The 27,729-nt window shown below is 55.4% G+C and overlaps 1 protein-coding gene across 2 annotated transcripts in view; it reads right to left on the bottom strand.

Moving 5' to 3' along the window:
* Positions 1–27,729, bottom strand: part of HMCN2 (hemicentin 2) — a 134,661-nt gene that overhangs the window by 93,515 nt on the left and 13,417 nt on the right. For both annotated transcript variants that reach the window (XM_036913576.2, XM_036913577.2), the window contains exons 2-15: positions 25,495–25,565; positions 24,689–24,847; positions 23,753–23,875; positions 16,092–16,263; positions 15,327–15,433; positions 14,381–14,501; positions 12,100–12,363; positions 9,380–9,524; positions 8,735–8,856; positions 6,835–7,107; positions 5,617–5,758; positions 5,000–5,127; positions 4,142–4,255; positions 3,136–3,285 (exon numbers count right to left, since the gene is read on the bottom strand). In XM_036913576.2, coding sequence (XP_036769471.2) covers positions 3,136–3,285; positions 4,142–4,255; positions 5,000–5,127; positions 5,617–5,758; positions 6,835–7,107; positions 8,735–8,856; positions 9,380–9,524; positions 12,100–12,363; positions 14,381–14,501; positions 15,327–15,433; positions 16,092–16,263; positions 23,753–23,875; positions 24,689–24,847; positions 25,495–25,565 — 2,091 coding nt within the window. The remainder of the gene's footprint in view (positions 1–3,135; positions 3,286–4,141; positions 4,256–4,999; positions 5,128–5,616; positions 5,759–6,834; positions 7,108–8,734; positions 8,857–9,379; positions 9,525–12,099; positions 12,364–14,380; positions 14,502–15,326; positions 15,434–16,091; positions 16,264–23,752; positions 23,876–24,688; positions 24,848–25,494; positions 25,566–27,729) is intronic.

The raw sequence follows: 27,729 nt of genomic DNA, 5'->3' as shown, positions 1-27,729 counted from the left end.
CCCAGGCTGGATTCATTTTTATCTATTCCCCCATTACTCTTTTTTAAATTCTGATTTTAAGGGAAATGAAAATCAGAGTGTTGTCCTGGTTTCCTAAACCATCCCAGACGCTGGGCCGGTGCCCTTTGTGCCTGATGGAGAAACCATTGGGTACTGGTCACACCTGTCACAGGCCAGGCTGTCCAGAGGGTCTTTGCACCACAAAAGCATCCCGTCCGCTCCCCTGCTCACCCACCCAGCAACCAGGGGCCTCCAGGGCAAGGACTGAAATGAAAGGTGGAAGAGGGCTGAGTGAAGTCCATCTAGAGAGAGATCCAGCCTGGCCGAGGTCACTTAGTTCAGGGCAGATTTTTAAAGTCACAGAAAGGGCACTGAACTTGGATGGGGAGCCACCCACCTCAGAGCCAGGCCACCAGCCACGTGACGAATCCTCTGCCCCACCAGGCCCTCCTCAGCCTGGCCCAGCCTACAGCAAGTGGACTGAGCATTTATTCAAGCCCTGAGTGAAGCACATTATCTCACGAAATCTCTCAAGGGCCCTGTGTGCACCCTGGCCCACAAACACTGGGACTCACTGTCAGCAGAGGAGGGGTTGCCCTCCTCCCTGGGCCCCAAGCGCCACTAGGAAGCCAGCTCCCATCTCACCAGCAGGAAGGAGGCACAGTGCCCACCCGTTCCCAGCCCTGGGAGGCTTTTGCCAGCTTGGCCATGAAGGCTGGACCGCAGTTGCCACCCAGATGGGAAATTTCACCTCCCACCACTGCTGCCAGGCCAGCTTGCCCCAGACACACTGGTGCTGGGCCACTGTCCACCCCTTCCTTGACCTAAGGGCCAGAGGCCGCCCCAGCAGCCCAGTGCCCCAGAAGCCTGCCTCTGGGAGGCCAGCCACCTCCTCCTTCCAATATAGGGAGTGTTTCCAGGGCTAACAGCTGACGGGTGAAGACAAAGGACCAGGCAGGCAGGCAGGTCAGCCCAGCCCCAACAGCAACTTTGCTGCAAAGAAACCCATCAGGAAGAAAGGATGACTCTGCATAAGAATGCCAACTGCAGCCCCTCCCCGCACCCCCAGTAGCCTCTCCTCTCACCCAGAACCAACTATTGACAGTGGCATTTATCAGATCCACTGTGGCCCAAGCCTTTCTCATCTCTCTCTCACACAACATCCCAGAGACATTTTGCAGATAAGGAGCCCAAGGCTCAGAGTAGGGAAGCAATGTCCAAGCTCACCTGCTGGTGAGCATCAGATCAAGTCCAGGGGCTGAGGGCCTGGACCCTGGGTTCAGATCACAGCTGTGTGACCTTAGTCAAGTCACTTAACTTCTCTGTGCCTCATTTTCCCCATTTAGAAAGAGAATAATGACAGAGCACATCTCAAAATGTTGTTGTGAGGATTATATGTTAGTATATAAAACATTCTTAGAGCAGGTCCTAGCACATGGCAAATTCCATAGAAGTTTTAGCTTATATTTTAATTATTATCAGACTCTAAGCCCAAGGCATTCCACACTCACCCACAACACCCAAGAGCCCAGCCACGCAGTGCACTCTACACAGGGAAAATGAGTACACTGTTGTCCTTAGAACCTCTCTCCAGGCTCTGCAAGACAAAGCCCAAACTCCCGCGGGCTTCCAGAGGCTGCGGCTGGGAGTGGCCTCCCCCCTCTGTCCTCCCCACCTCACCCCGGGCTTCTTTTGCCATGGGGAAGTCTGCACACGCTATTCCCTCTGCCTGGAACGCTGCTGCCCGGCCCACCACCTGACTGATTGCTTCTGGGCTCAGCTTAGACATCACCTCCTGTAAGAAGCCTCCCCAAAGTGGGGTCGGCCTACTTCCCCAGGCACCCACAGATCTCCAGGATGTCATTTCAAATGCTCTGTATACTGGCTGTTCCAATTGTCTGCTGTCTCTCTCCTTGGCAGACCCTAGCCCTGAGATGGCACCACCCTAAATGAGGCTGCTCTGCCCAGGGCCCCCCACCCTCCCCAGGGAGCCCCTTGGCCATCCCACCCACCCCAGACAAGCACATTCTCATTCTGGGCACTTCCCCAGAACTCTCAGCACCCGTCTCTCGCACCTGAGCCACAGCAATTCCTCAGAGCCCAATTCGTCCCAACGCGGCATGCCAAGGAGCTGTGCCCACAACTTCTAGGCAATTCCTAGTGCTCGGGACCCAGGCCTGGAACTCAGACATCACAACAATCACACCAAGGCCATGTACCAGCCACAGAACAATCCAGACTCCCTACCTGTAAAAAGGGGATAATCAAGTACTCACAACGGGCCAGACCCTATACTGAGCGTTATACGCCCAATTCTACTAAACCTTCACGGCAACCCAGTGAAGGAAGCAGTGTGGCCGGCCCCGTTTTACAGATGGGGAACCTGAAGGCTGACAACTCGACAAAAGCACATGGGTGGTTAAGTGGTGGAGACAAGACTGGAACGCAGGTCTCTGGGACGACAGCGCCAAACTGCGGTAGACGGCCTCCAAGATGGCCGCCATGACCCCTTCCTCCTGGTATTCACACACTCGAGTGGCCCTTCCCAACCACCGCGTGCCAGGGTTGGTCGGTGTGACCAGGAGCTTGTGTAGAAGTGATGACACGCCACTTCCAAGACTGGCTGGTTATAAAGGCTACAGCTTTCGCCTTGGATTCTCTCTCTTCTCCCCCTCTCTCTCTCTGGGTTCCCCTGCTCTTGGGGAGCCCACATCACAGGAAGCCTTCTGAGAAGCCCACTAGGGAGAGGAACTGAGGCCTCCTGCCAACAGCCTTGAGCGAACTCAGAGGGGCTCTGCCAGCCCGTCAAGCCTTCAGAGGATGCAGCCCCAGCTGATGTATCAACTCAACCCCGTGAGAGACCCTAAGCTACACCCACCTCACCAAGCCACTTCTGGAATCCTGCCCCTCCAGAACTATAGGACAATAAATGCTTATTGTTTAAGCCCGAGAGTTTTGGGGTAATTTGATGCACAGCAAGAGGTAATGCGTGCCCATCTCCTCTGACATCCTTGTCCCACATGCTCTGGATCCGCAAGACACAAATTCCACACTGGCAGTCTCCATGGGAGAGTTGCCTCTCCCCGCCCAGGGCAGAGCAAGGGTAGGGACAGGTGGGGACAGGTGTACACTCACGTCCAACCTCCAGCCGGATTTCCGCCGAGGCATCGCCCAACTCATTGACAGCTCGGCAGGTGTAGATGCCAGCATCCCTCTCCTGGGCCACTGGGATCCGCAGCATCCCAGCGCCGGAGCCCTCGGGAGCCAGAATCATCTCAAGATTCCCTGGAGCAAAGATAAGAAGGTATCATGCAGGTGCCCATGGTCGCCCTGGGAGGCCAGGGTATCAGGCTGCTTGAGCCTTGCTGACCCTGGGCTTCTGCACCTTCGTGAGGCTGGGGCCTGGGGGTGGGGGAGCTTCCTTCGCAAAGTCAGAACCCCTGTTACTTAATGGGAACAGAGTTTCAAGTGACCCTGGACAAAATGCTCAGCCTCTGAGCTAATACCTGCCTGTCTTAAAGCCAAGGTAAGGCTCTGACAAGATCGCAGACAGGTGCTGCAAAGGGCGGAGTGTGTCCAGGTGGGAGGGGGCGCTGCTGACCCTGGCGGACTCCTAAAAAGGAGCCCAGGATTCTGCTCCTTGTGGGACTGAGCCCCAGGACGGCAGCTCCATCACCCAGACTCTGACTCAATGTCTGGCAGCCAGAAAAGGCCCTCTACCCGTTAGCTCCAAAGAGCTCAGAGCAGCCCTATTACCATTACCTCACCATTATCACCAGCACTAAATACTGAGCCCAGCCAGTGTGCCTGGCTGATTCTAAACACTTGACACATGGAGGTGTATTTAATCCTCACACAACCAACCCATATTTGACTTTCCCCGTTTTCCTGATAAGGAAGCCAGCCAGAGATGCCAAGTCACTTGCCCACAGTGACCTGCCCAAGGTCACCCAGAGGAGCCCGAATTCAAATCTGGATCTACTCCATATACTGCCCTCATCTGCTGAGCCGTGCTGCACCAGCCAGCAATCCACAGACACCCCATTCAGAGTGCCCCCCAAAGAGTGTTCCAGAAAGCTGATCCTCCAGGGCCCCAGCAGGTCAGTTCTGGAGGCTCCTCTCCCACACAGTGATGACGCACCTCGATACCAGATGACCCGGGGCCGGGGCACCCCAGACGCCTCACACACCAGCACAGCCTCCTCCCCGACTGTGGCGAGCACCAGGGCACTGGCGGGGGTGACTGCCGGCGGATCTGTGGGGGGGGTGGGGAGTGGTCAGGGGCTTGGGACCAACCTGCAAACTCCCCAGGGCAGGGAGGCGGCTTTGCCACAGGGACAGGGAAGGACCCTGCCTCCACAACCACCCCCCAGCCACCAACCAGGTACTGTCACCCCAGAAGGGTCTAGCCATGCTGGTTTCTACAACGCTTCCTACCCAGGACATCAAATTCAGGCCAGTCACTCCGGGGACCAAACACCCCTATTGTTTCTCATTAAACTTGCCATGAAAGATGAAATCTAACAAGGTCCTCAAATGCCCTGCCTGGTCCACCTACCCTACCCCACCCCACTCACCCCACTCACCCCACTCACCCCACACCACCCACTCCTCAGCCTCCTGAGCAGCCATTTGCCCCACCACGCCCCTCTGCCTGCATCACAATTCCCATTCCCACCTGCAGCAAGAGCCACCTCCCCGTGGAAGCCCTGGCTGATCTGGTGTGCAATAGCCCTCTGGGCCCCACGTGCACATCACTCCACCCACCCCACCCTGCCCCGTGCTCTTCCCAGTGCCCTCACCGCCGAAAGCGCCCTGTTTATCTGTTGGCTTGTTTGCTTCGTGCCTCCCTTAGAATATAAGCCCCACCTGGATAGGAACCATGTGGTCCCTGCTGCCTCCCCAGTGCCTGCCACGCAGCAGATGCTCAATAAGTATTTGTGGATGGGAGGGAGGAAGGGAGGAGGGCCCTCTCCTGAGATGCTGGTGGCCCAAGTACCTGTATAGTAGAGGGTGACCGTCTCCTCGTCTGTGCCGACCTCATTAACAGCCTGGCAGCTGTAATTCCCAGCATCCTCTGGGGCCACTTCCTGAATGATCAGGGTTCCCTGGGCATCCACACGGATTCTGGAGCCGCACCACAAAACAATATGTTCAATAGCAAGGGTTAGATCAGCTCACACAAGGATTGCTCCAGTCATCATCAATAACTAATAACATCACTACTTATTAATTACTAATTCATGGAATAACATCACCATTCTACACTGCCTGCTTGCTCTGTGTTGGGCTGTGTGCTCAGCTCTTCACACAGATTTGTCTTTTCTAATTCATGAGGCTCAGAGGGGTAACGCAGCTTGCCCCAGGTCACACAGCCTGAACGGCCGAGGCAGCATTTAGGCACAGGTCTGTTGGATTCTGGAGCTGGAGCTCCTGACCCCTGAGCTCACACTGGGGCATCATCATGTTCTAAAATATCTCACTCCTGGGTCTCAAATGATGGCAGGAGGAAGGCAGAGCAAATGCTACCCCACCCTGCCCTCCACAGGTGAGGAGACTGAGGCCCCAGGGCATGCTTGCCCACCTGCTCCTAGACCCCCTGCCCGGGCCCCTCACCTGCTGTCCTCCTGCAAGGCGTGGCCCTCACGGCTCCAGGAGATGTGGGGCGTGGGGTACCCTGAGGCTGAGCAGCTGACTCTCACCTCTGTGCCCTGGGAGAAGCGCTGGGACCTGGTGTGGATGCCAATCTGCAGAGCCTCTGCAATGCAGAAGGCCCATGTTGTCCCAGGTGCTCAGCCCCACAGCCCTCCCCATCCCCAAAGCCCCGGATGGGAGAGACAAAGGAAGAAAATGCCCCAGGGGCCCGAGTCCCCAGGAGTGACTTCCTGGGGAGCTGGGGTTGACCAGGTAGCTGCCTGGGCCACAGTGGGAACTGATTTCCCAACGGCCCCCAACAGCAGCCTCACATTCCCTGGAGTTCTGCTCTGGGCTGAGCACCTCAGAGAGGCTTAGGGAGAAAGGGCAGACGTCAGGGCTGCAGATGGTCCTTATCTCCAGAGACCTAGAGTGGACCCCAATGCCTGCCCAAGTATTGGCCCCAAATTTAGGTTCCATCCTGGCCCTCAGAAAGCCCACAGTACAACAGACTTGTCTGGTTCAAACAGGCCTCGCTGGCAAGCTCATCTTGAAATGGCAAACCCGTCCCTCCCGTACCAGTGGTAGGCAAAGCTAATAGGTATGGCAGAGCCTAGATAGGGCCTCAGAATCCTTCTCAACACATTCCAGGCAACCAAGCAAGAGTTGCTGGCACGAGAGAGAACACTTGTTCCACACCTGGGGAAGCAGCCTCCCCTGGGAGGAGGCTCTATCTAAGTCCTGGGCGGGCCAGAGGCCACATCAGGTCCTAGAACTCCCAGACAGGCCCTCTTCCTACCGCCTCCCCCACCCCCGTCGGGTCAGCGCTGCCCAACCCCTGCCAAGCACGTCTGATCTCTGGGCCCTCAGGAGTTCCCAGTATTCTGGCCCTGTCCTACACACTGGGGGTGGACAATGCAGGTGCTCGATGACATGGGAAAAGAGCAGGACACGATGAAACTGGCGTGGCTCCCAGCAGTAGAAATTTATGTCAGATAGTAGGGTGAACTTCCCGACACTGAGACCCCCTGGCCTAAGGCTGGGAGGGCCCAGGATCCTTTCTCTGAGGGCAACACTGAAAGGCCCGGTGCTGCTGCCTGGAGGCGATATCTGGGCTGAGGGATGGTGAGATGGCCTTCGGGGGCAAACGCTGGGTAGTGTGTTGAATCGACAGGACAGCAGTGGCAGGAGGAGCCTCACCTCGCACCAGGAGCCAGACGGACGTCCTGGTGACTCCGTTGGCATTGCTGGCCATGCACTGGTACCTCCCGCTGTCACTGGGGATGATGCCACTGACCTCCAGGGACAGGTCAGCCAGCTGGGTGACTCTGCCCGTCGAGGACGATAGGACTCGCCAGTCCCGGATCCACGTCAGGTTGTAGGGCACCTCACTCAGGACCCGGCAGGACAGGACGGCAGTCTCCCCCGGGGACACAGTCACGTTGGCGGCGGGGACCAGCTGGGGTGGAGGGTCTGCAGGGACATGAGCACAGGAGGGCCATCCTGCAGGCCCTGGTGGGGTCCTGACTCCAAAGGCTCACACTGCATCCCTCAGGACACGCAGGCCAGCAGAGCAGATAGCAGCACCTGCTCACCATCCCCAGGTGTCACCCCCACAGAGGGCTCATTTCCCCACTGCCATCATACCCCTGCCGAGGGCTGCATGGCGTGTGTGTGCACTTTCCACACAACAGCCAGCCGCAATGTTTAACAGGAGCTGTACCGCTCTTCACACCCTTTGAGCCGATAATTCCACCCTGGGGAGTAAAGCCTTGGAAATAACCCTCAAGAGGGAAAGAGCAACGAATACAAAGCTATTCTCTGTACAAATAGCAGAGCTATTGCCACAGCCAAAATGTAGAACAAAGGCCCAAGGACGGAAGAGCTAAGAAAGCCACTCTCCCAATAGGAAAAAGTGATGAGTTGTGAAGGATCAGAGACCATTTAAGCAAAGACTGGGCTTGAAACCTACAGGAAAAGAGCTGGGTCCACACAAGCCATGCATGTCAATGACCGTGACGTCCAAGCATACGTGTGCTCACAAAGAGAGCCTGAACTCCGCGGACACTGAAAACAATACCAGAAACCAACGGGAAATGACATTCTGGGGCCAACGGGAAAATTTGACACTAGGCAAAATTAAGTAGCATTAAGATATTCCTGTGTCTTTGATCAGGCGTGTCCCTAGAATCTGTATTATGTAGGAAAATCTACTTTTTTTTAAGAGATACATACTGAGCTATCAGGATGCCTTCAATTTAAAAATAGTTTATCCAAACGGAGGAAAAGCAAATATGGCCAAATTTTAGCGATTGATGAGTCTTAAGTAATGGGTGTGCGAATTTCCTTATACTTCTCTGTACTCATCATTTACAAAAAGGAAAATTTTGTTAATTCCTGCCACAGAAGCCTATTTGCTGCCATGCTGTACGGTTCGATGACAAAGAATCAGTGGTTGTAAGCATGTAAAATATTACTCCGTTTTTGTTAAAACGCACGCACAGGTACAGGTCTGAAAGGGAGTCAATCAGAACGCCCTCAAGGTCGTCTCTAGGCTGAAAGAACTTGAGCCTTTTGCCTGTTTCTATTTTCCCAGTCTTCCTACGAGGAGCACATGTGACTGCATAGGACTCATCTTTCTATGCTCCTCGGTCAACTTTTCTTCTCTTCAAGAGAGCTCAGAATTCCTAACTTAAAAAATAAAAAATAAAGCCAATTTCATTTCAAGATAGTCTGTGGCTTTTCCAACCTTCCTGAGCTTGATGGTGCCACCCTGGTGGGGACCTGGAGGCATTAAGGGACAGGGACGCCAAACAAACCAAGAAATCAGGGGTGAGACTGAGGCTGAATGGGGGGCGGCCGTGGCCCCAGCTGGGGTTCTCAGCCTTCCTCATCTGAGACCCACAGGCCATTCCTGGGTAGGACAGCCCCAGTGGGGCGGGTGGCAGTGTGCACAGGCAGACCAGATGATCGACAGTGCCCAGCAGCTGGCTGGCTGGTGAGCTCCCTGCAGATGAAGACACCCTGGGAGGTAATCCTGTGGGGAAAGATCAGGAATGGGGTGGGGAGCGGACCCACAGAGGGGCCCACAGGGACAGACCTGTGACGACGATCTGGGCCTTGGCTCGTCCGGCCCCGGCCCTGCTGATTGCCGTGCACTCGTACGTGCCCGCCTCGGCCCTCGAGGCCCGTGGGATCTCCCAGCTGCTGTTTCCTGACTCCCTGAGAACACAGAACAGCGGGAGACACGCAATCACCCTGAACCCAGTCGGGGTCCCCCATCCTTATCTGGCCTTTAGGGGGCTTGGTTCCCTGAATCTTGCCCAGAGGAGAGGCCCCAGATCCTCTTGGACACGATAAGAAGAGCGAGACAGCCAAGGACACACAAATTCCATGACACACCGTGTGACTTTGAGCGAATCTCCTCCCCTCGCTGAGGCTTAGACTTCCATCCTTAAGAGGGAGGGTCTCAGAGAGTCTGTCCTGCCCCGAACCCCGTGGAACTAGGCCCTGCATGGGTTAAGTTTTCCGGGAGCTGAGGAAGGCCCACAGCTCCTTCACAGTGTGATAGCCCAGCAGCAGAGATGGCCCTTCCCGCTCACTGGCCACCCTGGGAGGTGCCTGGATGGGTAAGTGACCAAGACAAAGGTCCCTCTCCTGCCACCCACCCCTCAGATCCCCCCAGGGTTTCAGGACCCCAGGAGCCCTGGGGCTGGGCACAATGGGCCAGCCATTGTCCACTCACCAAAAGTGCCTCTCCTCGCCCAGCCTGGCTCCGTCCCGCCGCAGCTGTAGCCGGAACGGGAGGGCGCTGTGCACGGAGCAGGAGACCAGCAGGGGCTGGTGCAGGTAGCCATGGATTCTGGGGGGCATGCTGACCAGGGGGGCACCTGTGGCCGAGGACCGGAACTCAGGATTCCTCCCTGCCACCCCCTGCAACCCCCTGCAGCCTGCCCTCACTGCACCCAGCAACAGAGGCCCACACGGATGAGCCTGGAGCCAGAAGGCTGCGATTCAATCCCTGGCCCACCACCTGGTGGGCTCCAAGGGCTGGCATCTCACCGAGGCCTCAGGTCCCACTCTGTAAAATGGGGCTAATCATGGTGTCTGAGGAGTTGGTGCGAGGCGGCGTGTGGAAAGCACTTGCACATGCACGTGGTGTGGCCGGCCCCTCAGTTAAGGCTTACGGGAACACTGGCCACGAGGGACCAGTCTGTGCTGCCACTTTATCAATTATATGGGACAGAGAAGTCGGACCAGTTCTGAAATCTGATGAAATGTTCCCCAGACTGGACTCTCCGGGGTGTGGGTGGGGCTGTGTAATTACTCTTCTGCATGGAGTCAGTTTTACTCAAAGATGTTGGAGGGAAGCCTTTCTTTTTTAAAAATAAACATACTTGGAGCATGGCTGTGAACACAGAATTCACACGCATTTTTTAGATAAAATAAGAGACTTCAATGAAATCTCAGAGCTTGTGATGAGCCCCGGAGGGCCCCCATCAGACACCACTGCCCCCCTCGCCTGACCCTGGCGCTAGGGTGACACATTCTCTTTCCTTGGAAAGAGCGATTGGAATTATCTCAACAGAAAAGCCCCCCAAGGGGTCATTCGCGGCGCATCAGTGTCTCACTGGGTGACCACGGGTGTGCGCTCAATCCACGGGCTGCCCTCTCTCCCATCCCCACCAGAGACGCTCCGAGAGTGAGACAACATGCCAGACCTCCTCCGAGCACAGAGCTGGGGGTGGGTGACGTCATGCTGCAGGCTCCCTGCCACATCCCAGGGGAGAGGGATGTCGGACCATCCAGCCACGTCCTCAGCCGTGGGCAGGACTGCCACTGCTCACCCCCACACACTGGAAGCCTCCGCAAGGCCAGCTCGGCTCCCTATTCCATGAGCTGAATGCGCCCAGGGACCCGAGACCCTCCCTCGCCTCCCACTCTAAACCAGACTCCCAGCTCCCAGACCTGGAAGTGGGGGGAGGAAGCAGAAACCTCCCCCCTCCCTCCCCCCACCCTCCCAGCACCCGCGCTTTAATCTAGAGCCAAGTTGGAAACCAAAGGCCAGAGCTACACCCCAAACTCATGGAGTGGGTCTATCTGACAGAACAGGGCAGAGAGAAACGGGGGCTGTCATCTCCCTGCTGAAACCCCTTCCGGAAATTGCTCCTCAAACCTACAAAGCCAAGGGAGGAGGGGCCCAGCGACCACAGCAGGGGAGTGGAGGCCAGGAGGCAGAGAGAGGACCCCAGCCTCCCCAGCCTGCCTTGCCCTGGGCCATCAGGCCCTCAAGTCACCCACCTCACCACGGGCACCTTGGTGCCCCCATGCATTCCTACTGACATGGGCAGAGGAGTCTGTGCCTCCTGAGACCCCACCAGAACGATGTTGGGATGTCAGCAATGTCCACTTCTGGGAGCTCCTCCCAGGCCACTGCATGGGAAAGCGAGGAGGCCACAACGAGCCCAATAAGGAGGCCGATGGCCAGTGATCTCAGACACCCCCTGCCGGGACCAGAGGCAAAGCTAGAAAGCCAGAGACTCCACCTGCCCTCTGGGAGCTTCTGGCCTGGGTGTGAGACCTCGGGGGCACGCCGGAAACTAGTAAACAGCCACACACAACATGTGTTCACAACATGCGAACCAAGACAACATGGCCAAAGACAGGACCGCAGAAATGACCTGTGCCTACAGTGATGTAACAGTGCCAGCAGCCACCACAGGTGGGGGCCACAATTCCCACAGCCTGGGTGCAGCCTCGGGGCCCCTGAGAGCTGTCTCCTTATATGCACTGGCTCATGGAATCCCCAGGACAACCCTGTGAGATGGGGGTGGCCCGGCTTCTTCATTTATAAAACGGGAACACATCTCAGACGTGGTGCAAGCATTCAGTAAACTGGTGCACGGTAAGTGCTTGGCCCAGGACTGCTCCATGGTAAACGCTCAGAATGGTGACTAGATTAGTATTACGCACTGCCCTGCCCACTGCTGTATCTACAGTGCCCAGCAGCACGACTGACCCCAGACGAATGCTGGATGGACATTTGGATGGGTGGATGCATGGGTGGGCAGATGGATGGATGAGTGGGTGGGTGAGGCAGCAGGTGGATGGGTGAGTGGGTGATCTGGTGGGTAGATAGGTGGGTGGATAGATGTGTGGGTGAACTGATGGGTAGATAGTTAAGTGGATGAATAGGTGCGTGGATGGATGGATGTTTGGATGGATACATGTGTACATGTGTGGATGGATGGATGATGGGTGGACTTTGTCCTAAATCCTTGTGCTGAGGGTACATCTGAAGCACCTCAAGCTTTGGCATAATGCTTTCCAGAGTTTGCTTAATTTTAATTTTTTTTTAAGTTTAATGAACATTGCCTAATCTAATCTAATCATGGAAGGCTTCAAGGAAGAAATGGTTCACCAAGTAACCCAGGGAGCTGGGGGTGGTAAGAGCCAGTCACTCACCTGGGGCCACCCCACTGTAGGAAACTCCGGAGACACGGAGGAGCGGATTCCCCTCATGGTCCTTGCCCTTCACCTTGAGGTAGAAGCGTTCCTGGGGGGCGTGGAAGGGTGGCCCACCCCACAGCTGATGCGTGGACCCGTTGGAGAGGGGCCATGTGGGCAGAGTCTGGAGGGGCTGCCCTGAACCGTGTGAGAGCTCCACCGAATCCAGGGACCCAGGTGCCTGCAGGCCCGTGGAGTTGATCACCAGGGAGATGGGTATCCCTGCAGAGGAAAGGGTGAGGAAGGCGGTGCTGGCATCTGTGCTGGGCCCCATGACCCTCCCCAAGCAGGCACCTAGGAGCACTGTCAGGGACGGACCCAGGCTGCGTGGCGCCCCCTTGCCTCTTTCCCGGGCTAACGGTGGGGGATGGGGGCCGCAGAGAGGGGGCGCTGCTGCTGTCCATGGTCCTGAAACTCCACTGTCCATCCAGCCCACGGCTTCCCAAGGCTGCACTCCTCCCCCTGCTCAGACTCTGGCTGTCGTGGGAAGGTTCATTCCTCTCCACACCCCCACCCCACACCCTCTGGGGCTGCCTGTCATCAGCCGGCTCTGGGACGGGCCCAGAGGACATACGCATCCCAGGCTGGGAACTCTCTCTTGCCCCTCCTCTCCCCATGCTCAGCTTTCCTTTGATTTTCTTTTCTATCTTCTTAGAAATAAATTCTTCACATTATCCCAGAAAAGAACTCAGGTTCCATAATTTCCTTCATGGCTTTAGGAACTTCTGTCAGACCTCTCCCTTTTCAAACAGTTATTAGTTTTTTTCTCTCAGAGGTCATAAATTGGGGGCCAGAGTGTATGGTTGGTGTGATCCATGAGATGCCTTAAAATTTTTGTAGCAACATCAAACAATCTGGAAAGGGCATATTAAAATCTAGAAGTCCAGATTCCTTTGAAGAATCAAGTGTGTCAATGCTGGGCCCCTTTCCCACATTGCAAAAGTCAGAGTGTGGCGGCTGCTCCCCGTGGCCTGGGCATCCGCTGTCTGGCCACCCACAGCCTCCCCAGCTCCCTGATGTCCCTGCACAGAGACCAGGTGCTAATCGCTCTTTATCATTTGCAATTGCCCTGCTTTGCTTTCTCTTTTAAAAAAAATGTATTGAGCCCACATGTTTATCAAAGGCACAAACCCAAGAGGGTCCTATGTGACCCCTTCACCCTTGACCCCTGGGGACTGGCCGTGCAGGCCATTTATTTTCAGTCCCTGCTCCAGAACTCCATTTAGGATTTATTTTCTCTCCTGGCTTTAGAATGGGACTAAGTTCCCTGCCTCTCCCCTGTTCTGCATCACAAAAACAGACTCAGAATGGACAGGCAGCCCCCTTTCAGCTTGGAAGATATCACCGCTGGTCCTGGCAGGGAACCAGCAGGCACTGACAAGAGCGACAGATGTGAGGGAAAGTGCTCAGGGTCCAGCACGCACCGTTTCCGGCCACTACTCAGTGCTCCAGAGGCAGCCCGGCCTGGTCCAGGCCCTTCCCCATTTCTCTCCTGTGCTGGTCCCAGCAAAAAATGCTCTGAATGGCCTGAAGGCGAGGGACCACATTACCTAAACTGTAAATTGGGACCCTTGATCTGGACACCAGATGGAGCTCTGGCAACCTGAGCCAGAAGCCCCTGGCTGCCCTGGGGCCCAGTCTTCTCCAGATGGAACTGTGGTGGGGCACACAGGCCACCTCAGACCCCAGTAGGTGGCTGCTCATGGGGAAACGGACCCTGTGCCTCCAACTTCAACATCCCCCCAGGCTACTAATGCCATCAGCCTCCAGGGCATCTAAACGTCCCTCAGGACAGTCATCTCTTTGCAGTAAGACATGGTTCTCCTCTGGGTGAGCTAACAACTCACTGGCATCTATGAGTTCATTGGCCTAGCCTGATGTTCACAGGAGAACTGAAGAGACGTGGCTCTACACAGACGAGTTGGGAGAAACAGAAAGGGGAAGGGTGTGAGCTCAGTAGTAAGGCGGACAACATAGGTCCTGGAGGCCGCTGGGTGCAGGGAGGATTTTCTAAAGGTAAAGGGTCACAGTGTCACCTGGCCTGGGGTCCATGGAGAGGGCGCTGGCCCTGAGGCGCAGTTCACTGTGGTATGAGACAATGGCTCAGCTCGGCCTCTGCAGGGCCCGTCCCATAGTCACACCCTCACAGCCTGCCCCAGAGCTCCACTCCGCCTCCCAAGGGCAGGCCCCAGTTCTTCAGAGGGCAGCTCCACGTGGCCCAGGGCCAGGAGCACTATACCTTGCAGGGGCCACTCGATGGTGTGGTTGAGGTCCAGGGAGGGCTGAGTGGAGAAGCCGGCTCGGAAGTCAATGTTGCTGATGCCTGTGATCCTCACCGAGTGGCGGCCGCTGCTGTAGATCTGTACAGACCCAGGCCATGTCATGGGGTGTCCGCCCCAGCACCCCTGCTCCAGCACAGAAGGTGGCCAACCTGGCCCAGCGTGCTGACAGCAGCTGGAATTCTCCTGCCTTTGCAGACACATGGACAACTTACCTGCTTCCGGGGGTCCTGCAGGATGCTCCCCAAATGAAGGGGAAGGAGCCTCAGCTATGCCATGACTCTTGAAGCTGCCTGCCTTTCCAGCAACCCCCACACCCACAGGCCCTATCTGTCTCCCTGCACATCTAAATCCCTGCCTTGTCTTCCCCACCGGCGTTAGAGTGCTTGTTTCACAGATGCCCCGAGTTTGAAGGACAGGAGTCAATGCTGCCACCTTACCAGCAGCACCTAGCAGGGCGCCTGGCCTCCGGCTGGTGCTCCACAGATGTCTGCCCAGCCAGCAGGAACTGCACCCCAGCGCTGGCCCCCAGCACCCTGCACATCAGAGCAGGCCCGTTCCCCCTGCCAGGCCCACTGCCCTGAGGCATCGCCAAGGTCATCCTTGCTTCTTTTGCACACTCTGCACAGGTCAGGGGTCCAACCACAAGCTGGGCCAGTTAGCCACCTCTGAAATTCAAGGCATTTATCCAAGTCCCTCAAACTTCCTTAACTAACCCCAAACACTCTACTTCCTTGTAGAATAGTCCTCCTCTGTTCTTGACTCTGCCACTAATGCTATGTCCACCTCCCCACCCGTGCTCAGCCTTCAGTTCCCAGGGCCCCAGTCTCCCCGGCGCAGGACGGAGATACTGTCTCAGCGCAGTGAGGCTGCTCTCCCAGCCGCCGGGAACCCAGCGCCCCTCACCTTGATGGACCAGAGCCCCGGATGCTCAGGCTTAAAGGCCACGACCTTGGCTGAGTCAGGGATGTTGAGGAGAACATTGAGGCCCTCGTCCTTCTGCAGGATCCTCCCTGTGGAAGCCCCAAGGACTGCTCAGTCACCGACCCTTTCCTGGGGGTGACAGAGGTCCCAACCTGTCCCCAGGAACCCACAGCCCTCTGAACACCGGCCTGAGGCTTCCCAGAGGGACTGATAAGAGGCCTTGGTGATGCTCGGGCCTCCCCCTCATTCTGCACCCCTCCCTGCTCATCCCTCCACAGGTGCAGGCTGTGCACCTGGACTCTAGACCTGAGTACTCAGGACATCCTCAGAGCACCACGGGGCCAGGTGGCTGGGTCCAAATCACACTAGCCCTGGGAGACCCTGTCAAGTCACTCCACCTCCCAGAGCCCCAGCTTCCCGTGTCTATGGTGTGCCACTAACTCTTGCCCCGCCGACCCTCCAGGCCACTGTAGGCACCCACTGAGGGAACTTGGGAAGACTCCCCGTGAGCCTCGATTCCCAGGCAACTGATTCCTTGTTAATTCCCCCCATTTGGGGCTAATGGCCTCCCTGCTTCCTCACCTACCAGGGCACCCTCTCAGTGCCCCACTTGGCATCCCTCACCCTCCATGCTCCAGGAGCTTTGTGTCCAAACCCCTGCCACCCCAGGTCTCTCTCTCTGTCCCATCCTGGACCCCCAGCTCAGTTTTGCCGCCAAAGAGGAAGCCAGCCCTGGGATACACATACCCAGCGGGTCTCGGACTTCGATCTCAGGCCCCGGGCCGCTCAGGGAGATGGTGACCTCCTTCAGGCTGGGGTCAAAGGGGATCCTCCACGTGTGCTCACCCTCCTCCTCATGGTCTGTGGACAGCAGGTGCACCTTAGAGGCCTGGATCGCTGACTCCACCCAATTCAGTACCTGGGAAGCAGGTGTGAGAAGCTGATGGCAGTGGGTGCCCACGATGTCTTAGGTATGTCAGGCCCACCAGAGGCGACATGGGTGCCCAACATGCAGCTAGCTGTGTGCAGAATCTGGACCCCGTGGGTTCTCCAAGCCGCCTGAAGACACCCCACTCCGCACTGCCCTACACCAGGCCTAATTCACGTGTCATCACCCTCCCGGTGTGCTCAGAGCTGTGACACCTGAAATGAGGTATCCAGAGGACTCGCTGGGAGGGAATGGGCACCCCTCCATCTTCACCTGGCTGACTTCTACGGCACCCAGCACTTCCTCCAGGAAGGCCTCCTGATGCCTCCTACACACAGATGAACCCTGGAGATCCGGAATCGCCCCCAGACCAGTGCAGCTCACCATCACCCCAAGGGGCCTCAGACCACATGCTCACTGGGGTACCAGGTCCCCTAAGCAGGCCCGAGAGACCTGCTGCTAAGACAGAGACTCCTAATCCTTTTCATAATTTTGAGGAGTCTTTGATCCTTGATTTCTGTAATTGCTTATTGATTCTACACATTTTGGACGAGACCCATTGAAAATCAGGTGACAGGTAAATATTCTCCAGAATGCCACACTTAAATAACATTCAGAGTGTGATTTTAGGGGTTTCTCAAACTCCCTCAGGCCTCCCCCATGAATGCATAGGCCCCACATTGACAGGCCTGGATCCAGTCTAAGATGGCATCTCGTTGGGCATAAAATGCTTTACTTTCTCTAAATCCTTACCATGGCCTTCCAGACCCTATGTTCTGTGGTTCACCCATCCAACCTACCCCAAGGTCACCGTGACCCTGACTCGCCCCAGGCTGGACGGCCACGCCTCCCGAGGCAGCCCCACCACACATGCCGTTCTCTTTGCAGAAATGCCCTGGCCCCTCTTCACTGACCCACTCCTGGTTAGACCCATGCCTGTCTCCCCTATTGGCCTGGGGGCCACATGAGGGCAGAAACTCCCTGCAGTGCCCCGAGCCCAGTGGCTGGCGCAGAGCTGGGAGTTCAGGAAGCATGTGCTCACTGGGTGTGATCCGGCAGAGCGCACGCCTCCTGAGCAGGGCCACCACATTGAGCTCGCAGACGCAGACATCTCACTCAGTTCCACTCCCACTACCCCAGCTCCTTCTTCTCCAGAACCAAGCTTCCCAATTTCCAGTAAGAAAACCAGGAAAGAGGGAGAGGAGGGGGCCCTGCAGTCTGAACCATTTCTTTCCAAGTCAAGTTACTGCAAGAAGCAGCCTGTGCAAAATGAAGTATGGGCCTGGCCACACAGCAAATTGGTGCCATAGACCCAGAGAGAAAAGAACGGTTCCAAGTGAACTGAGAACCCAGGGGTTCAGCCACACCTACTTAGTGGGAGGCACCCTGAGAACAAAAGGAATGGCAAAGGAATATTTATTTAGTAGTTTTAAATAGTTTTTAATCTGGAGCTGTCTGTAGCGTGATTGTGAAACCGTTGTATGTATCTTGTAGGAGAAAGAAGTAAAGATGTTGATGTTTCCTGAACCAAAATTTGCTCTTAACAGCCAAGGGTAAGAGAGGGCTGCAAGTATTTTATGTGTATATAAATTCATCCAAGTGAATGTAGAACCCAGTGGTTTCTAAATACCATTCCCTAGTAGGGTTCTTTGGAGAAATGGCTGATTCCAGGTCTGGGGCAGGCGGTTTACGTGGTAAGCCTGGGACAACTGGTAACTCAATAAAGCAAGGAAGTTCTCAGAGACTAATGAGGACATATCAAGGATAGGAACCAGCTTAAAGAGGCACCTATTAGCTAAATTTGGGACAACTTGAGCCCTCCAAAGACTAATGACTAAAACCAATTGAAACACATTTAGTTACATAATCCATGTGCCCATAATAATATTCAAAAAAGAAAAGCAAAATTCAAAACAATAAAGCCACACTTGCCCCTGATGAGGGCGACTTCTTATTTAAAGAGGAAGAATTAAGTTTGATCCTTGCCTATGCAATAAGAATGGTGCTTCAGAGAAACCAAATCATCCCTTTTGAGAGCCAAAGCTCTTTTCATGGAAGAATGTCTATTAATAAATGTGGAAGAGATGATGCACTGAGGAAGTCATCATTTTGCAACTCCTGATGAAATCATGGTTTCAGCAAGCATCCTCAGTGGATGCTAAAACCATTAGATGAAAGGTTAATGGGGAACTGGATGTCCACGTGGAGCCCCAGCCTTACCCCATAGATCACTTGAGTCATAAAGAGAAAAACATGGTCCTATAATACAGAGAGCCGGCTGTCACCACCTTCACTCAGTAATCAGACTTATCATCAGTAAGAGTAAGACATTCAAACATCGTTCGCCTCTTGGTACCATGCAACAGAAAATGAACACAGCACCAACTATGAAATATTCCTGCCAAAAATGCTGGCCCCCCTCTGATCAGTCATTTAGCGCCAACTTCCAGTGTTGGGGAAATATAGGAGGTAAAAGAACAAGTTGATGACACCATTAGGAAACAATCAGATGAATCCGGAACAGGGGACATTGTGTAATCAGTGCCTCTCCAACAAATTAGTGGCAGGAAAAAAGGGTAGATTGCTCCAGATTTAAGGGGACTCAATAGACATAAACCAAATGAAATGCACTGCCCTTGATTAACCCCCAATTTGACAAAAACTGTTATAAAAGACATTTTGAGGACAATTAGGGAAATTTGAAAATGGGCTCAGCATAATATGATACTAGCAACATACAATTAATTTTATGAGATGATATGGTGGGTCATGTTGGCAACTGTAGTTCTAAAAAATCCATGCCAAATTATTTATGGATAAGGTGTCATGATTCAACAAAAAATGTAGGAGAGATAAATGAAACAGAGGGAGCAAAAAATGTTAACTAATGAATCTGGTTGCTACATATGTTCTATTACTTTTTGATATCTTTGAGATTTTTCAGAATAATTTTTTTAAAGTAAAAGTCATTCTAAAAGACCAAGTATGCCATGACTTTAACATATACCTGAGCAACCATAGTGGTATCCTATTGCCTGTCAACTGTAATCAACTGGAACTGGCTTCCTGGAATACTGTTCGAAGAAATGCGAGGCCACATTCAGCCTCAATTAGAAAAAGTTCTGTAATCGATTAGCGATGTCTGCCATGGATGTGGGATAAGAAGGTGGTGTGTTGTATGCTACACATTGGTCCTCCTTGCTCTAAATCAGCCCTTCAGCTCTGCCTATCATCAGAGTTTCCATGGAAGAAAAAGGGAATTGGAAGAATTGCCTGAGATTTAGAAAATGAATATGTTTTGTTCTGACTGAGTTGGAACATATGTGCCTGGATTTTACAGCTAGATTTCAGTTATTACAAGATAGGAATTCTGTGTTCTGAAAACCCATCTGTTTTTATAGTTGGAGCTACTTTATTCTTCTGTTTTGCCTCGCTTTTGAAGTAAAGTTTCTCTTGAAAAGGTCCCACCTGTCTCTGCCAAGAAATGGGGACAAGGTTCTCCATCCACACGGGGGTGGACTGGAAGGAAGCATCAGCCAAGGTTCACAGCTGGAGAGGCAGACAGAAGCTGGCCAAGGAAGTGCGGCAACTCCCCCAGAGCAGAGCAACAGCTTTATGACCACCGTCCTCTTCCCCAGGGCCAGGCCCTGTCAGGGGTCAGGGGGAAATCACATCTGAGCAAAACTGCCAGGAGGTGTTGGCGCACCAGCTGACAATCACCCAGACCAGTCACACCCACTACTGTGTTGAAACCGTCATTACAAGCTTGCTCTAGGATGTTTCGACAGAGAGAAGATGCCCAGGAGTTCAGGCTACCGAACCACAGACAAGGCTGAGACAGGAAAGCATGCCAGTGACCCCACCAAAAGGCGGCATGAACTTGGAGTCTGCCCTGAAGGCATCTCACCAAGCAAGGTGGGATTACCCCCTTGCCTGGAGCAAGGCCAGCCCTCCTGCAGGCCCAGGGCTAGGGACAAAGCCTTCTGGATCCTGCGACGCCCCCAGGGCTCAAAGCAGAATCTGGGGAGCCTTCCGAGCACAGAGCTTGGCATCAAGCAAGCTCAGTGTTTATGCGGTGACGGCAATGACTTCCAGATGTCAGCAGGACTGAGGGCCTGGGAGCCAAGCACTGTCTAAGAGCTCATCTCTCTGTCACCAATGGGAAGGAAGAAAAGGATGTGGCACTGCTACCTCAGCCAGGTGATGGCCGCTGGGCCACTCACAGCAGGTGAATCAGCCCCCTGCAGCTTCTCCCAGGCCACCTGACAGCCAGGGCAGCTGAGGAAGTGGAGAGGGAAGCCAGGGGGTCACATGGGCTTCAGAGCCACAGATCAGAAAGCTGAGGGCCAGATTCTGGGGCCTATGTCAGGAAGCCCCGTGGGCGTCATGGAGGGAAAGCTCTGGCCCCTGCTGCACACTCACCCCTGGCTCTCCCTTCCTGGGAACCTGTTCCAGAGAGAGCTCGGACTCTTTGGGGGGCTTCGCTGGAGAAGGACGGTGTTTTCTGGGCTCCACACCAAAGCACAGGGTCTGGAGTCACAGCCTTCACTAGCTCTTCCCCAGGGCTTCCCAGTGCCCCATGCACTGTCCCCACTGTCCCCACTGCCTCACTAGGTGGGGCACCCACAACCACCTGAGCCCAGGAGGACGTGGAGGCCCAGAGAGGTGAAGTATGGTGCTCAAGGTCCCACTGTGGGCAAGTGCCAGGGCTGGGGTGTGGAGCCAGCATGTGGCCCTGACCCTCCTCTGGGGAGGGTCCAGGATGAAGTCATCTGGGACCTTGCCTCCGTATCCATCAACTGGAACCACTTGGTCAGACCCCCCTCCACCACTTACTGTCTGAGAAGGCAGTTCTTCCAGGGCTGATATGCAGTCTGGGCAATTTGCCATATCTGTACCTGCTGGTGCTGGACAGGGGACGGATGCAAGCCCCCAGAACAGGACTTCCTGAGGCCAGGAAGGCTGCAGGATGAGAGGGTTTGCCCAGAAATTCCGACCCAGTCATTGGGGCTGGTGACAATACGTTGAGCTGGGCCTGAGCCGGGAGAAGCGGGGGGGAAGTTGTTGGGTGAGGGGTTCCCTGGACCTAGCTAAGTCTTGACCCCAAACACACACCTCTGGGATAAGCCCAAGGGACCATGTCGCCTGCCTCCCCTGTCTGTTGAAGGACAGCAAAAGCCGCAGGTTAATCCTGCCAGGGGGAGGCACTCTTCACCTTGCTTCAGTTACCCCGGAACCACAAAGGGGATCCCTGGAACCAGAGGGGTCATCCCCACAAGGGAATGAAGCTAAAAGCGCCAAAACACGGCCTAAGCTTGCTGGGCGGTCTGTGCCCCTGAGGCTGCGGTGGCACGTGGCACGTGCTCAGTGAGTGAAGGGAGGACCGAGGACCGGGGTGCCTCTCCTGCCACACTGTCAGACCTCGGGAGGTAAGAGGACTAGCTGCACACACCCAGTCTGGGGGCTCTGGAACCCCCGGAGAGTCCTTCTCCCAGCTGCTGCCCCTGGCTCACGCAGAGGCTCCGTCCCCACCCCCGGGCGGAGGGAACACAGCCCGGCTGCCCTGGCCGCTTTTGCAGGCTTGCCCAAGGTCCAGGGACATCTGGAATGACCAGGCTAGGAAGGAGAGGGATCCAGGCAGAGGATCTTAATCCGATGGGAAGTCAAGGAAGGGCTCCCTGAGGAGGGGGTTCCGCCCAGAGGCAGCCAGTCCCAGCCACCTGCAGTCCCTCCGGGCTAGACCCACGTGGCCCAGCTAGGCTTCCCCGGCAGGGCTGGCCACCCAGAGCTGGTGGACGGCCCCCCGTGTCCCTGTCTCAAGGGAGAGAACAGGGAGCCCAGCCCACACCCGGGCAAGCCATCCTCCACCGACCTGCCCAGTTGCCCTGCCACCTGAATCGCCCCTGGCAGGAACCCCATTTTCATGCAACTGCTCAAATAGATCTTACCCAAAACAAGGCCAGGCCACCCCTCCACTCTGAAATGCTTCCCACCCTCACTTGGGTGGCTCGGGGCCAGAGTAGGCTGACACGCCAAAAACTAAAGCCTAGTGTGTCGCGGAGAACCATGAACGCCATCTGTCAACAGGCAGTTAAGGCACGCTAATCTAAACATGGCCCTGGAGACCATTCTCTTCAGTCCATAAACATACAACACACAAAACCCTCCCCTGGGGGCAGCAGCAGGGCTGGCTCAGGGCCCGGCCCAGACTCAGGCCCCACGTCTGTCCACTCACCAGCGATTACAGACCACCTGCTACAAGCCGGTGGCCACTCGCTGCTGGGGACGAATAGTAAATGGGACCCGTAAGGGCCCAGCCCTCAGACCGCACAGCCTCGTGGCATGAATCACACAGCTGTAAAGTGGCAATTGTGTGAAGCAGCAGGGGGAGCTAGGAGAGGATATGAAAGACTTACTCTCGATGGGAAGTCAGGGAAGGTCTCCCTGCGGAGGTACTGCAGCAAGACTGGGAGGATGAGAAGGAGTCCGGGAGGAGGAGTGGGAAGAACAAAACACATGAGCAAAGGCCCTGGGGTAGGAAAGACACAGGACACTGATGAAATAGGAAAGGGGCCAGCAGGGCGGCAGCAGTGGGCAAGGAGGAGAACACAGCGATGGGATCAGAGAGGCAGGGGCAGACAGGGGTCTGCACCTTCTGCAGGGAACAACGGGGAGGGACCTGTTGGTCAGATTTGTTTTAGACGGATGTGGTGGGACGCTGGAGCAGCTCCACAGCCTGAGGAAAGTCATGTGTGAGCATCAATTCCCAACTCTGCTTGGTGACTTCATGACAGCACCCTGGAATTGGCCAAAATAGGGGTATTTACACCATGGAAATGGGTGATCCTGTTCTTTCCAGGGAGATGGCTGTGAAACATTTACCAGCACGTCACTGGGAGGTTCCCTCTGGCTCCTGAGAAGGGATGGACGTGCGGGGCAGAGGGTCACGCAGGGAGAGCCCCGGGTGGCTGAGGGAGCCTGGAGTGAATGCAGAGCATTGGCAACCCTGCACCCGGGCACAGGGCCACGGAAGCCCCTCCCTGCCAAGTCCCCAAGCAGGTGTTTCTGTCCCAGCAACACAGCCTGAACCCCCTGACCACCCCCTGATCCGCCCCAAACCTGCCCTGTGCTCCCCCACCCACACCCCGGTTCCCTGACTCTGGGGAGAAGCTCCCCCCCCATATCCCCACTTCTGCCAAATTTTTCTAGGTCCATCCTGCCAACCTGGACCACCTGTGGGGCCCGGGCTAAAAACCAGAGTGCCTCCTCAAGCCCCAGCCTCTTCACCTGCAAAATCGGGACACCTGCAGCACCTGCCTCTGAGGCGGGCAGGTGGGCGGGAGGGTTTGGTGGGATGATGCCACACAGCCCTGAGCGCGGAGCTTCCCGCCCCCACCTCGGTATAGATACGCTCGTCTCTGATGGCCGTCCAACCACCAGGCAGCCTCCCAGAGAGGCAGGAGAGGCAGGGAAGGCTCACCTCGGTCACCTGCTGCTTGTCCAGGTGGAAAATCTGCCCCGAGCTGGTGGCAGCGATCTCCTCATAGGCCAGGTAGCCGGGATGAGTGCGGTCATCACAGTCCCCCGTCAGCACGAAGACCACCTGGCAAGAGAGACGGGAAGCCTGGCTCGCGGTTTCCCCCGGCCACCTTCTTCAGGTGTAGGTGTCGGGTCTGGAGCCAGCGGGGGGCGACCCAGGGCAGGCCCTTTCCTCTCTCTGGGCTCAGGTGACACATCGGTAAAAGGGGAATGACTGGAGTACCCACCCCATGGGGGTCGGGACTAATGCAGCACAGGGCCAGAAATAAGGTAGTGCTCAATAAATGGGGATGTTAATGGGTCTACAGGAAGGGAGGGGAACCAAGCAGCCCCTGGCGGCTGCAGACAAGAACCCTGGAAGAAGGAATTTATTCTAGATGGGAGAACAGAGAAGCTGTCCCAGCCCTTGAGATCTTCTCCCAAGGATGTCAAACAGGCAGCCCTTCCTTCCCCATGCACATCCCTTCTCCCATCCCTCACGGCAAAAGCAAGAAGCAGAGGCCCCAGTGCATCTTCCAGACCCTGACACGGGGAAAAGGCAACGTGCACCGCAGAGACAGGGAGCAGACGCCAGGAGAAGGCAGACTGCGCAGGCGTTGACGGGGTGTGAAAGGCGGAGGGTGGTGTGGTCTTTATCAAGACTGAGCCTGGCCTGGAGGCGGGCGCCCGGCGGGTGGGGGGCCCAGGGCATGAGAACACACTTGGAATCACCAGCCCAGCTTGGGGCTGCAGCCTACGAGGCTGGGGGGGGACCACGGAGGCAGTGCTCCCATCCTTGCTCTCCTGGTGGGGCTCTGGGCTGCCGCATGGGAGGCCCCAGCTCCCTTGGGACCCCCTGGGGCCCCACACACGAGCCCCCCAAGGCTGCTCCGCTTACCTGTGCCTGTTTAAGCTGCAGGAGCCGCAGCACCTCCTCCTTCAGGTGGTAGTCCTTGGCACGCGCGTCTGAGAAGACGTAGATGAAGGAGCCGGGGTTGGAGACCTCCACAGCAGCTTTGATGGCCCCTATGCTCATCTCCGGGCAGTCACCGCCTCCCTGGGGGACAGGGGCGTGTCAGCGGCTGCCATCCACCTCCTGTAGGTGGGACCCACCGGGGACCCCTCCAAACCCAGCTGGCAGTGGGAGGCCCCCTGGCTGCTCATCTGAGGGCCCGGCCAGGGTCCCAGCCACTCCCTTCCCTGAGACGCCACATGGTGGCCAACCTGCCTCAGCTTCAGACGAGCAGGTCACTCACTCATCACCCACGCCAAGAGCGGCACGGTCCCTCCCACGGCGTCTGGGGTGGGAGACAGACTCTATACTAATATGCACAACATGATTGTTTAATTACCACTGTGATGAGTGAGACACGTTGGGGGGAGAGGGAGCCCCGGGACATCTACCAGATGCCCCAAAGAGGCCTCATGTCAGGCAAGGCGTGGACGGTAGAGCGGTGAGGGGGGGCCAGGAGGAGAGTGGGCACGGGCAGAGGAAAGCGTTCAAAGCGGCTTCCCCAGAGCCCTTCCGTAACCTGCCCTGGAATAGACCCCAAATAAACACACGTTCTGGGAAGCAGGCAGGCAGGTCACGGCAGCTGCAGGAGGCTGCCCTCTTGGCCGCTGGGTGGGGCAAAGACCTTGGCTTCGGGCATGGACTGGAGAGAAAGGCACAGCGGGCTGGCAGCCGGGGTCAGGGCAGCCCACCTGCACGTAGAGCTCTCTCAGCTCCCTCTGAAACACGGCGGGGTCTGACGTGAGGGTCACCGGGCCAATATCTGTAGGGAAGAGACAGAGGCCCAGTGGGCTAGGGCTACTCCGACACAGGCCTTCAGGGCCAGGGCAGCAGTTAGCTCATGTGCCACCTGTGGCGCGGGGAGCTGAGGCCCGGGTCTCAGAGGCCCCACAAAAGGGGAGCAGCCTCCAGGCCTGCCAGGATCAGATCCGACACCTGGCCCCGGCCCTGCTCCAAATCAGCCCGGAGCTTCAGAGGTGAGACAGAACGCAAATCCCAGTTCCTCCCCCAGAACCACGGCCCCCGATGTTGGGTGACCATGACTCCCCTGGGGTCACCTCTACCACGCCACCCACCCCACCCTCAGTGGGAAAGGAAATCTGGGAAAACAAAGAGACAGAAGCCAAAGCCTGACTGAGCAGCAAGAGTAAAATCTTCCAGAAACTCCATCCATATAGCAGCTCATGTAGAAAGTGCAGAGCTAAGTTGCCAAGGTGGACTACTCCAAATGCTGGCAGGAAACAGAACAGCCGCCGCAACTTCTGTCCACTGTGGTGGGAATGCAAAACGGCTCAGCCACTTTGGAAGACAAATGGAAACTTCTAGAAAGTTAAACACGCACCTCCTAGGTGACCCGGTCATCTCAGTCCTAGGTCTCTACCCGAGAGAAATGAAAACATATGTCCACACCAAGACTTATGCTCAAACGTTCATAGCGGCTTTACTCATAATAGCCCAGAACTGGAAACTAGCCAGAGGTCTGTGCACTGGCGAACAGAATAAACAAACTGTGGTATATTCACATAATCAAATACGACTCGGCAAGAAAACAGAACGAACTACCAAGACAGGCAACCACATGGATAAATCTCCCAGATACAATGCTGCAAGTAAGCCAGACACAAAAGAACACAGCCTATATGGTTCCTTTTATAGAAAGTTGTGCAGCAGGCAGAATTCATCTGAGATGAAAAAAATGAGACCAGAGATTGTCTGGTGGGTAGGCAGATGCTAAGGTACTGCCTGGGGAGGCAGAAAAGTTCTGCGATGCGAGAGGAGGGTGTTTCCATGGGTGGTTCTGTTTGTCAGAAGTGCAAAGGGAAGATTTGAGCTTTTCAATGTATGTAAATTGTATCTCATAAAAAAAGAACTGTAACAAGTGATCATGGCTGAGTAGGGGGTGGAGGGTGGGAGGAGGTGTAGATGAAACAAGAATGGCAGATATTTTTTGGTATTTCATGGCGCTGGGTGATGGGTATATGAGGGTTCATTATATTATTCTGTGTACTTTGTATATATTTGAAATTTTCCCTAATGAAAAGCTTTTTTTTTTTTAATGGCAGGAATGGAGAGCCACAGCTAACATGAGACGGGTACCAGCGCCCCCCAAAATGGGGCTAGAATTCCACCTCGCTGTGTGTGCACTGAGGCACTTTTGCAAGGTGGCATGGAGGGCAAACTTCTTAGGAAAATGTTGCGTTGGAGCGCTAGGTGAACTCTAGTAATGGACTATTTTTAGTTCAAGAATTCTAAGTTCCAGTCACCCTAAAAAAATTCCAAAAAAAACTAGTCAGCAGACCTTGGTTCTTTTTAGAAAAGGAAGCCCATGGAATTGTCTGGCCTTCTGCCGTCCACTTGAAGAATCCCGCCCTGCAGGCCCCCGCCTCTCCGCTCTGTTCCGTATTTATTCATCCTGTCCAGCACTCCCTTCTCCGCCTGCTCTGCCTTCCCCAAGCCTTCCCCAGGGCCTCCCTCCTTCTGACTTGGGCAGTAACTAATTCAGTCACACCCTTGGCTTTTGACTTCAACTCTGACGGGAATCCTGGTTCCATCCTTCACCAGCCACAGGGCCTCTCGAAGCTTACTTCACTATCCTAAGCCTCGGTTTCCCCACCTGTAAAAATGAGGGACATAACAACACGATCTCTCCTAGCTGAGCGCCAGCATTGTGAGAATTCAGTGAAGCCAGGTAGGGAAACACCTAGCATGGGGCTTGGCACAGAACAAAGTCTCAGTAAGTGGGAGCTGCTCCTGCTAATGTGAACGGGCAACCTCGCACCTGGTAGGCAAAGAGAGTCTTGCTCCGATATGAGGTCCTCAAATTCAAGTTTGACTGAGAAGAGCAAAATTTGTACTCAACGTTGGTAATCTCTTTATTACATAATAATACGTATTCACCGTTAAAAAAAATGACATCAATGATACTG

The sequence above is a fragment of the Manis pentadactyla genome, chromosome 3 (assembly GCF_030020395.1).
Source record: "Manis pentadactyla isolate mManPen7 chromosome 3, mManPen7.hap1, whole genome shotgun sequence".
Lineage (NCBI taxonomy): Eukaryota > Metazoa > Chordata > Mammalia > Pholidota > Manidae > Manis > Manis pentadactyla.
Note: the sequence above shows the minus strand (reverse complement) of the source record. Positions and strands in the feature narration are given on the sequence as shown.